The sequence below is a fragment of the Pezoporus flaviventris genome, unplaced genomic scaffold, assembly GCF_033815535.1.
Source record: "Pezoporus flaviventris isolate CSIRO_AGI_PZ_B2104156 unplaced genomic scaffold, CSIRO_AGI_Pfla_v1 ptg000021l, whole genome shotgun sequence".
Lineage (NCBI taxonomy): Eukaryota > Metazoa > Chordata > Aves > Psittaciformes > Psittacidae > Pezoporus > Pezoporus flaviventris.
In genome coordinates, this window is record NW_026892569.1 from 10,344,435 (window position 1) to 10,357,151 (window position 12,717).

The following is a 12,717-nucleotide window of genomic DNA, read 5'->3' on the forward strand; positions in this document are numbered from 1 at the left end:
GGCCAAAGGCAGTGTTATCAATCTTCTGTGTTAATTATTACTAAATTCCACTTGTTGTTACTGGCTGCACCTTTCTCTCAGTGAAATACATTCAGAAGACAAGAGAACAGCTAATGAACAGTCAGTCTTATCTCTGTAGACAGAAATTATTTGTAAAGTACCCCTCCAACCTCTGTTCAAATACTACATGCATTTTGCACTCCCAAATCATCTTCGATTTACTAGTATGTTCGCCCTCTAACCATGTCCCTAGATAAGGTGTGCTGTGGGAAGGTTCCTGAGGGTACACAATCCGAGGAGACACAATCTGGATTTCTGCTCAGGAGGCCTGCGCATGCTGCTCTTGCTGCTTGGCTTATTTGTTTTAAATGAGCACATGGGAAAACCAAGGGACTACAGAAATAGCACAAGCCAGAGTTACACACACATTAAAAAACCAAAACAAAGCCACACAACAGTGAGGCAGTCACAGCAAAGCTACCACAATACGGTAATTGTTTGTCTACATGCACAAGGAGGTAACAAGAAGAATAGAAACTTCCTTTTGGTTACTTACCTTGGGCTATATCTAAACACTGCATGGAAAGCATCCAGTAATAATAGGCAGCATCGTTGAAGCGGCTCTCCAGCACAGCGTTGTGTGTCAGCTGCTCCAGCACCCGCACCGCCTCGCGCTGCCTGCCAGCCTTGTGGAACGCTACCAGGGAGCCCAAACAGAGGATTTTACAGTGTGATTATATCAATTAACTGAAATTAATGCTTTTAAATTAAGAGCAGTCTATTCAACCAGTATCGCAGAGTCTATCCAGGGCAGGATAAAAAGGATTATACGCTGGTATTTTTCTCCTTGAAAGCAGCGACACTAATGGAACATGAGAAACATCTGTAGCTGTTTTGTGGCTTTTGCACTGGCTCCGCAGCTCTTGAGCTCATGGGTTTCGTACAGTGCCAGTTGCTTTTTTAAAATGCAGAAAGAGCAAAAACGCTACCATGATTAGATCTCTGTATGAGCAATCTCGACACTGCAAATCACAACTTCATCCAAAACTACAGCAAATTAACATCTGAAGTTAGTGCTCTGGCTTGTAACACTGGGTATTTTGAAAGACTGCTGCATTTATGATGTCCTTCTATCATTTATTAACAGCATTTATCTGATGTTCAGAAGCCAGTATAAAGTAAGATCCTGAATTCTGCGTAAACATGCATTTGGCAGAGTCTTCATACAGGGTTAACAGGGATGGGGAGAACCAACCTACCCAAAACGTATCCCCACAGCACAGCTGCCTCCTGACTTCAGCTACCTCACCTATAACCAATTCTGATGTAGCTCCACAGCGATCTCAAGCTCACCCTGTTCTGGAGCATTTATATTTGCTGAGCCACAGCATCCCAGTATTCTGTGGAACAAACTGGGAACCGCAGGCCTGTATTCAGAGTCCTATGTGCAAGCTCCCAGGCTGCCCTAAACCCAGGAGCTCACAGCTCTGGTGCTGAGACACACAAGCTAGTTCAGACCATGCCTGGCATGTTCACTGCCTTGGCCCTTACAAGCGAATGAAGTTCTACACTTGGATCTGTGCTGGCTCGGGGAACAGCAGATGCAACAGTCACATGGAGCTGCACCTGAGAAGAGGAACCAGACTAAAAACGTGCTGGCTCCACATGGAGCTTGCTTCAATATCTCATCCCTGGAACAGTTTATGAATTAAATGTGAAGCCTGTCCACATGATGGAAGGTTGAGAGTTGTCTTTAAAAGTAACTTTAAAAACTTAACAAAACAGACAAATTCTTAAAGAAACAGGAAAATTCTACTTGTACAAACTCAACGTTACCCAAATATAAAGTAAATCCAGGCCTTCCATACAGGTTTGTAAGGCGGCCACCATATTTTTAATTCTATTGTTATGAAACTATTAAAGACAGCTCAGATTATATGCCAAATACTGTTGCCACTTGCCACACTCAGATATGTGAGATGGAAAACGTGGACCTGTACTTAGATGCCATAATTTTTGACAGATTCATCACATTTTCTTATTAAATAAGGAAACTTCCCACTACCTTGAGAGCAATATGAAACCATGGATTCTATTTGGTTTTCAGTCTCAGGTTTAAGAAACTCTAGGGCAGACTGCATGCTCTGTACTAGGCAAGTATGGAGCAGATTTCAAGTGACCGGTGACCCATCAGTGACAATCTCACCTTTTTGGGCTTCTTCAAATCTATCATTCTCTGCAAGCCACTGAGCATAAGGGACATAGACATCATCTTTGAATTCAGGGTGCTTTTCATACAAAGCAAATGCCTGAGGTGAACAACAAATTCATTTTTAGAATATGTCATGGTTTGAACAGTTAAAGGGTTTAGAATGTTCCACGGGATCAATCAGTTTAGCTGTAGGTAAACTCACAATAAAAATGCATACACAGAATTGAGAGCGCATTCCAGATTTTCTCCCATATGAAACGAATGCATTTTAAAATAAAAAGCAATCGCCAACAAAGGATGAGCAGCAAAGCACAGTCACAACCTGGTTATGGAAACAGGGGAGCTTGAAAGTGCTCATCTACGGAATGGAGCGGATTGCACAGCAAGAGGCAAATGTTTTTATTTTTACAGACTGGATCTTCTAAAGAAATGGACCCCACACTCTGAATGCAGCTCAGATTCACTTCCTGAACCCATGAGCGAGTGAGGGAAGGGCCAAGACTACAATTTTCCAAAGCACCCGTATAACTGGGGAGGGGGCTGTCAATTCCAGCAGCACTTTCAAAACACTTCCTTAGGAACCCGGACCTACAAAAAGCTGCATGTGAAAAAACAAGAAGAAAATTAATGGTGACCCACCCTGTGAGGGGCGTGTTACCAGCAGACCTGGGGTTTTATGGGAAAACCCAGTAAAGTCCAAACTTTATCTAATCAGAAGCATAAATCCAGTTATAGAGTGGAGTCCACACCAACACCCGACACGTTCATCAGATCTAAATTACGTGTCAGGCGTGTCCAAATTACAAACAGCACAGTTCAAAGCAGAATTTCCCATGATACAATTACTATTTATTCTTTCTAGTGGGCTAGAAGCATCCCATGGACTATCACAGGAAGTGGGCAAAGGTAACTCACAGGCAAAAAAGGTGCTCAGATGTGAGACCAATTATTCAGCCAGGAAATGAAACAACTACAAAAGCAAAAGCAAAATCCAAACCCACCACTGAACAAACACTGGCATGAAAATTAACTTGAATACTCTGAATCCCATTCACAGCAGTCTCCCTCCCTCCCTGCTTGCTGCTCCCTTCACTACAGTGCTGGGGGAGCCAGACACTTCTTGCAGCCAGCAACAATAAGCAGAGGAATCGAGGGCTCTCTTACTTCTTCCCAGTGGTGAGTCTCCACGTGGAGATGGACCAATGCTTTCAGGTCACCAACCTTCATGTAGGTTTCTGCTGCATAGCCAGGATTAGCAAGCTTCTTAAAATAGAAGGCACATTTCAACAAAGGCTCACGCTCAGCTTTATCCAGTTTTCGAGCAATTTCAATTAACCTGGACCCAGTAAAAAGAAGCAGATGTTCATGTTCTGCCTTGGTCTGCCTTTTAATTATTTATATTATTATTAATTATTGTTTATATTATTAACTTCACCTTTAATCAGTTCTCATTTAATAAACAGCACAACAGTAGTACCATGCAATGGTGTTTAAACAGTTTTCAGCTAACAGTCCAAATTCTTATTTTTTCCTTTCACAAACTCAAACCCCATTCCTTCAATCTTCACTCCTACATGCAACTCCATGTCTCAGACTCTGCAGAGTCACGAAGACAGAGAGAGAGAGTAGGTCCTACATGACTAAGTGACATGGGACACACTTCCTCCCTAACTTAAGAAAAGACTGCTGAAGGGAAGGCCAAGTGATCTGTCCAAGACCTTAGGCAATTCAGCAAACAACCCAGTGTCACCTACTGCAAATCAAGGAGATACTGTGATGCAGTTGTCTTCTCTACCCCCGAGGTGATCACCCTTAACAGCTTAAACCAGAGAAATAGGCTATTGCATGTAAGCGCCGCTGTGGTGATTACTCTGAAAAGCTTAAGGCATGCATATTTTAGAAGACAGCCTCATACTACAGATGAACCTCTTCATACCCTTTCCTGTTGCAATGCATTTGCTTTCATTATGTATTTATGTCCTTACCATCTAAACATATGTAACTTTAAAACATTTTTAATTGTAGGTGTGCTTCAAGTACTCAATTTGACATAAAGCACACAGCAAACAAGTTTTGTCTTATTTTAAAAATATGCAGAACTCAGATCTATTTGAAGTTTTATTCTATATTATCTCTGAGATGGAACTAGAACCTACATATCGACCCAGCCGTGGTCCCCACTGATTTCTATGGCCTTCATGTGCTCGCCTGCAGAGAGGTACATCTCCACTGCTGCTTTGGGTTCATTGATATTCTTGGCCCAGTCTGCTTGCTTTTTTATGAGCATCTTTGTGTCTTTGGGGTCTCCAGATACCAGGAAATCCTGCAATAGTGCAATACAGAAGTTTGCATTACCTTCTGCTCACAAACATGGTCACAGCTGAGACTCTAAAATACATAAAGGCTTTTTCAAAGAATGCCTTTATGCTTCCTAAGAAAAGCAAGACTGCACACAGCACTGCATGAACTGATCCAGCCTTCAGCAACCAATCATCAAGGCTCGGTGTTTGGTAGGAAGCAATGGCAAGTCTCCCAGTTAGACAGCTTTCAATTAAAAAAAGAAGTGGAGGTTCTGGGAGGGCCAGGAGAAGGATGAGGCAGAAAGTGTGCCCCAACGTGGTTCCTCAGGAAGCTCACTCTGTTGAGCCTGTTGAAGCGGATACAAACTGTCATTTCTGCATGCTTTTCAGGAGCATGCCTTTCCGAAACAAAATACTATTCATGTCAAAACACATAATAGATCAATTCCAAGTACAGATTTTCTTTTGCAAGCCAAGAAGGTATCTCTTCAGTCTCAAAGACTGACCCAGCCCTACCCCATGCTCAGTTAACAGCAGTATACCCACTTCATTCAATGTCAGCAGCAGCAGGATGCCCAGCCACAGATCAATGAAAGGCTGAAATTTTGTTTTCTGCAAAAACACTTGATAATTATTTTAGACTGTATCAAAGAAGCTCTTTTATAAGGACAGAATGACAGCTGCTCAGAAGTGACAGTGACTCAACTACCGCTTGGACTTCTGCAAGGAATGCGAGCACCAGCCCTGGTGGTGATCATTCTAGCAGCTTGTTCAGCTTCCCATGCCAATAGCAAAGCCCTGGCAGCATTTGGTTCACATCACCAGGAAAAAAACCCAAAACAACTAAGTAGTTCAACAGCAGAAGCTGGATTTAGGGCAATTTTGTCTGTCAGCAGAACAGGCTACTGCCCATTAAAGCAGCTTCCAGCAAGTGAAAAGTGAGAACAGCAGAGAAAGGGAAAGGTGAGAAGAGAGTGGAAAATTACCTTTTCTACTGTGTTTCTGGTAAATTCTGACTGAGGTTTAAAACACAAAAGAACCCCAACAAACAGGCAAAAAAAAAAAACCACAAAAAGCTGCCACACAGCACAGATCTGTTCCAGGACCACAGTGCAGCAGTCTCTCTGCTGCAGGCAGTTGGCAGGTACAGAACTGTTCCCCATCCCTGTCAGCTCTTCACCGAGCTCTACACAGGGTTTTGCTCTAGCACTATCTGCTGCCACACAGGCCTCATTCTATAAATACGTCATGTTAACCCTTGAACATGAAAAACTGAAGTGAAAGAATGAAGTTAAACAACATACTTGACACAACTTGCTTTCTACCTTAGGTCACCAAAGTAAGTCCAAAATCAAGCTCAGCTCCTTTAAAGGATAAAGAGGTTTTTGCGAGTTCTCAGGATTCTGGGATCTGGTACTGCGATAACAAGCCAATGATCACGTATCAGCGGACTTCCTGACCTCTGCTCCCAGGCTGGACTCCCTAGCCAGAGCTAATCAATGTCCAGCACCAGGAATCAGGCTCTGTGAGATTCCCTTTGCATAGTTGGGGAACCATTAAAAGCAACGCCACCAGCCCTTCTCCCCATCTTTCCTTGGAAACATAACTGGTAAACAGGGGTGTTTACATAGCCTTCCATGTATTGTGCACAAGAAGCTTCCTTCATATGCTGTGAACTACCTTTAATTTCCTCTGCATGGAGTTACTCTCAAGGATAGGGACACAAGACCTTTTGCTCTCTGCTAGTTAAATATAAACATGACTACAGCCAAGAATTAAGAAAGAGCCTTATGAAGACTTCTGGGAAAATTTTCATCTATGAATTACATTTATGTTCAAAAAGAGCCAAAACACTGAAGCTAACAAAGACTCATCAGCCAAAAATAGTGGAAGTCAGACTTACATCAGCAAAGCTCCAAAGTATTTATATTAAGCTCTTGGAAGAAAAAGATCTCTCTGTGGCCCAGTTTGTGGAATGTCTGCTAGAACAGCTTAAATGCATGTCACGGTCAAGTCTGTATTGGGCAGAATAAGGCTCTGACAAGTGACAAATGAGACTAACCAGTGCATGCATTCTTAGGGATTTTGATAAGAAAACACCACGGAGGACTTAAAAGCCAAGTAATGCTTTCTTATCAGCATATCAAAACATCGGTTTTAAAATCCATATTCAATTTATTTCTACATGTAAACAGAGTTTAAAAAAAAGAAAACAAAAGGCCAAGACATATAGAATCATTGGAAGAAAATTCTCTAGTAAAAAAATACACTAGGTTAGATCCTTTGGTAGACCCCACTTTGAAAGGGGTTACAGACATTAATATTTCTGCATTTAAATATTCAGTTGCAGACCATTACCTTTGCGTGGTCAAACATGCGCAGGTCAGAGTACATCTCGAGAGCGAGGCTTTCATGCCCACTCTTCCTGTACAACTTCGCTGCCTCATGGAATTTTCCCTGGTAGGCATAAATATCTGCTAGGAACAGCTCATTGTTGTTCTCTCCGAGCCTCTTCCGTTCCTGGCAAAATGAAATACAGCAGAGATGTAGAAAATAGTCTAGATGACCAGCATCTAGGTGAGAAATGGCCATGGAGGAATTAGATTTTCAGGATTAGATTTTAACTGTTAATGAAAACCAGTAACAGGGTATCATAATTATGCCTCTCCTACATTTCTGGTGAATTTATAATTAAAGGATTATATCCCTTCTTAATTAAAATTAGGAAGAGCAAAATTAAATGTCACTATACAAACTAAAGTGATGAAAAAATCACTTCTCTTGATTTCACACAGGAAAACGAACACATGCTGTCATTACGCTCAGCTATTTTAAAGGCAGCCTCTGATGGGCTCCTTCTTTTCTCCTGGAGAAGCTCACTTGCATATCATTTGGCTGTATTAACACTGTGACAGTGGGATGACAAACATGACAATAACTGCTAGCCATAAGTAGACTTAGGAAGTCTGTTAACTTGCCTCTGAATCAGAAAGTGTCCCCACTGCTGTCCCCCCATGCACGAGCTTGTGATGTCGGGCAGGCAGCAGTGGCATGTGCTCTCCTGCTAACTGCAGCTGCTGACTGCCTGCCTGGGAAGGGACCAGAGAGGCAGCGCAAGTGCAGTGCCACAGGGAAACCCCTCATGTGAACCAGACCCACAGGGGCACACTGGCTTCAAGGGACCAGCGTCATATGTGTGTGTGTTTTAATATATATGCTTTATCCTGTCTCGTGGAAACACATTACTCCCTGCTTTGGATAAACTATTACTACTGCTAGCCCACCTCATATGGAAATATGTAGATCTGAATTGAATTTAAAGAAAATTGCACAAAAGGAGGGAAAGCATTCCATGAGCATACAAATTCAGTTCTGTACTGCCAAAGGAGACTCAGCCATAGCTCCTCTGGTCACACTCAGAACTGGGCTGACACTGGACAGGTGTTGAAAGTTCCCTTTAAAAGCTTTGTTACAAGAATAATCAGAGGAACTGTTACACCAATTTTTACAGACTTCACAGAATCTTGCCAGACACAGAGATCTGGCAGTTATGTATCCTCCTGTCATCAACCAGAAAAAAAGGGTGTCATGACTGAGAGAAAACCATCACATCAATGGAACATGTGTGCTTAGTTACACCCTTACAAGCCTTAAGAGGAAGCCGATATACCACAAGCAAGAGTAAGCGATGATATAGAACTCTTACTTCAGGAGGAGCATTTTCAAGTCTGAAAGTAAGTCTGTGCCTGTTTGCTAAGGGAATCATAGAATAGTTAGGGTTGGAAAGGACCTTAAGATCATTTAGTACCAACCCCCCCCACCATGGGCAGGGACACCTCACACTAAACCATCTCACCCAAGGCTTCGTCCAACCTGGCCTTGAACACTGCCAGGGATGGAGCATTCACAACCTCCCTGGACATCCCATTCCAGTGCCTCACCGCCCTAAAAGGAAAGAATTTCCTCCTTATATCCAATCTAAACTTCCCCTGTTTAGGTTCTAACCCGTTACCCCTTGTCCTGTCACTACAATCCCTAAAGAAGAGTCCCCCCCCAGCATCCCTATAGGCCCCCTTCAGATACTGGAAGGCTGCTCCGAGGTCTCCACGGAGCCTTCTCTTCTCCAGGCTGAACAGCCCCAACTTTCTCAGCCTGTCTTCATACAGGAGGTGCTCCAGTCCCCTGATCATCCTCGTGGCCCTTCTCTGGACTTGTTCCAACAGTTCCATGTCCTTTTTTATGTTGAGGACACCAGAACTGCACACAATACTCCAGGTGAGGTCTCTCAAGAGCAGAGTAGAGGGGCAGGATCACCTCTTTCGACCTGCTGGTCACGCTCCTAATCTTCCTCATTAAACAGAATACAACATGACGAATCCAGAATATCCTCCATAGACACAGATCTAGAGAAGCATATGTGGAAAAGAAAGACTGGCAGTAGTGAGAGAATGCTCTCCTCTACCTAGCTACCCTTTAAAAGCAACACAAAACTTTGTCCCATGTTAGACACCAAGAGCAGTCAACTGCAGCCAACTGTCATTTTGACATAACCAGGACAGCTCTGCAGAACTGGAAGACAACGAATGTATTCTTTCAGAGAAGGTGCAAATCTAATTATCATGAGAAAGAGGAATTCCTTTTATGCCATCTCAACACTGATCTTTAAACTAAGCATTATCATGCAGTCTTTGTAGAAGGACAAGGGTGATACCATGTCTTTTAATGTGCTCATGACAGACAGTTATTGTCTAGTGAATTTCTATCAAGAAGTGTGAAAAGAGTTAAGAACTAGTGATTAGAGCACAGTATGGAAGTAAAGAATCCCAAATTCTATTTCCAGTTGTCACAGACTTGTCATGAGATGCTGAGTTTGTCATTTTACTTCTCTGGGCCTGTTTCTGGCTCTGCAAAGAGGAGATAATAGTAATTACCTACTTCCAGGGGGTAAGGAAAGGCTTAATTAACTCATGTTTATGAAGTATGCTGTACTAAGCTCTGGTAGCACAGTAGTATTCTACCAATTATTAGTTGAATATTGAATGTTTCTCCAGTTTTCCTGAGGACAGTTCCAGAAGTTCTCATTCCACACCCCCATTTCTTCCCCATGAAGTTTCAGCCCTGTGACTGGGATTTGTGTCACCTCTGCTCATTGGGATTTTTCACCCTAAACACATCTCCAACAGTGAGAAGCACTCTCTGAACAGAACTCCCTCCAAAACAGCACTGATTTTGGCACAGCACTCAGTGTAAGGATATATGCAGTCTTTAATGCTCCCTTACCTCTATGCTGCTGATCAATTCTAAATATCGAAGGTCTCGTACTCTGGTAAATGCCTATTGAAAAGAAGAATGAAAGGGATTAACATGAAAGGCCAGAAGAATCAAAATATTGTTATGCATAAATCCAGTGTCATCAGGCCTGACAGAAACATGCTGGGCTTTGTGTCTGTGCAGTCCCTAACCCGAGGGGCTCTCACAGCAACTGCAGCCCCGAGGCATCACAGTAAATAAGACCAGGGCAGAATCCAAACAGCTTAGGACTGAAAATAAACAGCAAAGGCAGGGACTGTCAGTCCCCTAAGAAATACAAAATGCCATTTAAAATATGACAATACTTTTATTCTGGCTTTTTCATAGCTTTTCCATTTTGATGCGAGGCATGATACAGGCAAAGAAAATCTAAAGAAACTATTACAAGGTAGAACATATAATTGATGGCATTGCCAAAGCATACTGCATGGGCTTAGGGCTTTTATACCATTCTGAACACTCAGTATGGAGGTGGCTCAGGGAGAAGAAGGGAAATAAAAAAGGTAAGGCAGAAGTACTGCAAAGCAGTATAATATCTTTTGCAAATGGAGATAAATGTGCAACCCAAAGTCTCAAGTGGCAAAGTCACGTGTGAGCTCCAGCAGCTTAGCACTTATTCCTGACATGCATCAAAACCCAGAATTTTAACTCTTTAGACTGCACGCTCAAGACTTCCAACCAAACTAATGCCTGAGAGGGCACAGCACATTCTGCTTACACCAGATCGGACTAGGAGCTAGGAGAGCCTTTAATGTCAAGAAGCTGCTTTTGTTCAAGTTAATCCGCTCTAATTCTAACAGGGCACTACTTTGAAATCCCAAGGAGGCACTGAAAACTTCTTTTCAAGAATATCTATTTGCATAAGGCCATCCATGAAGCTGAAATGATTCTGATGCCTCCACTTAAGAAAAAAGAAGAAAAATAAAGTGTTTAATTTCCTTCTTAAAAAATCAGTTATTAAAAGATGCCTATTGCTACAGGCCACCCCCTGCATATTTTTAGAATGTTTTGTTCTTCATACAATATTCATTATATATTAAAATCAGTTCACCCTCTCTTGTTTGAGAAAAGGTGGTGAAAGAAAATAGGTAAGTATTTCATGCTGGAGAAAATGCCATTCCTCAGTATATGCCCATTTATTCCCCAAAACAAGGCATTCCAGAGAGAAAATGACTAAAACAATGACATTACATCATCACTGCCTTCAGATAACATTAATATATAGCTAGAATATGAAAGAATATGAAAGCTCCACGTTTGAACGGAGGTTATGTTAAATACTAGGGAAAAATAGGGGAAAACAGAGCAAGTTCCCAGCACTGGGGAAGCGGGGAGTCAGCCAAGGCGTTCTGTGGTGCCACCCGCTGGTCAGCAGCACCACTGAACAACCTCCCACTTCTCTCCCCAAAGTTATTAATGCATCTCACAGCAGTAGATGAAAGAAACCATTTTCTTTGCATTTAACACTCTAATTTAGAACATGGCATTTATCTAGAGAGATAAAATAGACCTTCAGTTTAAAGCCTCGTTTCAAGATCCTAGTTATATATATCGAACCAACATATTCTTTGGTATGTGTAATAACATACACACTAAAGACAAGCAAGACAGTAACCAAGGAACCCCACTTTGTACTCCAGCCATAAACTATACATCATTTACACGCACTATATATATTTACTTATATATAAGTATATATTATATATATTTATTTATTTCTGCGAAGTAAATAACGCTTTACCTTTTTAGCAGTTTCAAACTCCAGCCCTTCCAAAGCTTCCATGGCCAGTTCTTTCCAGTCAGTATCAGTCACTCCTAAACATGCAATTTGATAGGCTTCTTTAAACATTTTTCGTTCCAGGTATTGATACATGGGTGCAGACTGGGGATTTCCATTGAAAAACACATATTAGAAAAAAATACTGAGATGTAGTATTAGTGAAATTCTTACATAACTGGGAAAAAAAATATTCTAATCACAAGCATTACAAGCTCCACAAAGAATAAAGGTATAGGGCTTGTGTCATAGACAACATTCTGGGGTGATTATTACTGTATCTTTAGCTAAGCTGGGTTAATTGTATTCCAAACTCCTCCATCTTGAAATCTTCAGTTCCTTGCATATTAGGAAGCACTTAAGAATGTGAATCCTTCTGTGCATTGTACGTGCTAAATATCATGTACGAAGAGCTGCTTTTTTTCATGCCACAGAAGCAGAGTGAAGGAGAGGGTATTTTGTTCTCGAAGCTAAAAGCATGAGAAGGGGTACGACAGCCTGGTGTGAAGCACTCCTGGAAATACTCAGACACAGCAGGAAAAGGTATCATGAGGAAGTAACCCTGCTGTGCCAACCTTGGTGACAAAGCAGTTTTACCAAGACTGTTAAGCCCAAAACACACTGACCTCAAGGACCTGCACTAAAACAGAACTAAAGAGACAAACTGCCAGCTGCAGGCTGCCACAGACCGAGGCTCAGGATCTGCAGCTCAAGCCCTCTAAGTGACATGGGAGACCGCCTGTAACTCTGGGCTTGCACTAAAGGCAGTATATGCAGATTCATTTCTATTATTTTTAATATACCTGAAAATTGTGGACTTTTTGGTCCTCTCTCCCTCCAAAAGACTAACTTTGAGAAAGCTGCCTCAGTGATGCTTCCCAGGAATTGTGTGGTATACTGGTGCCTAGAGCACACCAAGACAGGCAGAGTGTGCCAGGCCTGGCTGATCCATGGCTGTGAGCCACACTGCACAGCCCAGTGCCTAACCAAGGACCTGCCCAGCGATGCACCGGGGCAGGCAGGTGCCTAGAACAATGGTGTGAATAAAAGCACAGGGCACTTCTGCTTCTCCGTTGCCTCATTTTCAAATCCTGCCCACACCTGACTGCACAAGGGAC

At 42.3% G+C, this 12,717-nt stretch overlaps 1 protein-coding gene across 7 annotated transcripts in view; it reads right to left on the minus strand.

Annotated features, from left to right (window-relative positions):
- Positions 1-12,717, minus strand: part of IFT122 (intraflagellar transport 122) — a 429,684-nt gene that overhangs the window by 405,314 nt on the left and 11,653 nt on the right. For all 7 annotated transcript variants that reach the window (XR_009743844.1, XR_009743845.1, XR_009743846.1 and 4 more), the window contains 7 exons: positions 11,564-11,704; positions 9,793-9,846; positions 6,871-7,032; positions 4,369-4,535; positions 3,377-3,548; positions 2,207-2,309; positions 557-697 (listed from right to left, as the gene is read on the minus strand). Coding sequence is in view for 4 of the 7 variants with exons in the window: in XM_061455995.1 (XP_061311979.1) it covers positions 557-697; positions 2,207-2,309; positions 3,377-3,548; positions 4,369-4,535; positions 6,871-7,032; positions 9,793-9,846; positions 11,564-11,704 (940 nt within the window). In the remaining 3 variants the exon portion in view is untranslated. The remainder of the gene's footprint in view (positions 1-556; positions 698-2,206; positions 2,310-3,376; positions 3,549-4,368; positions 4,536-6,870; positions 7,033-9,792; positions 9,847-11,563; positions 11,705-12,717) is intronic.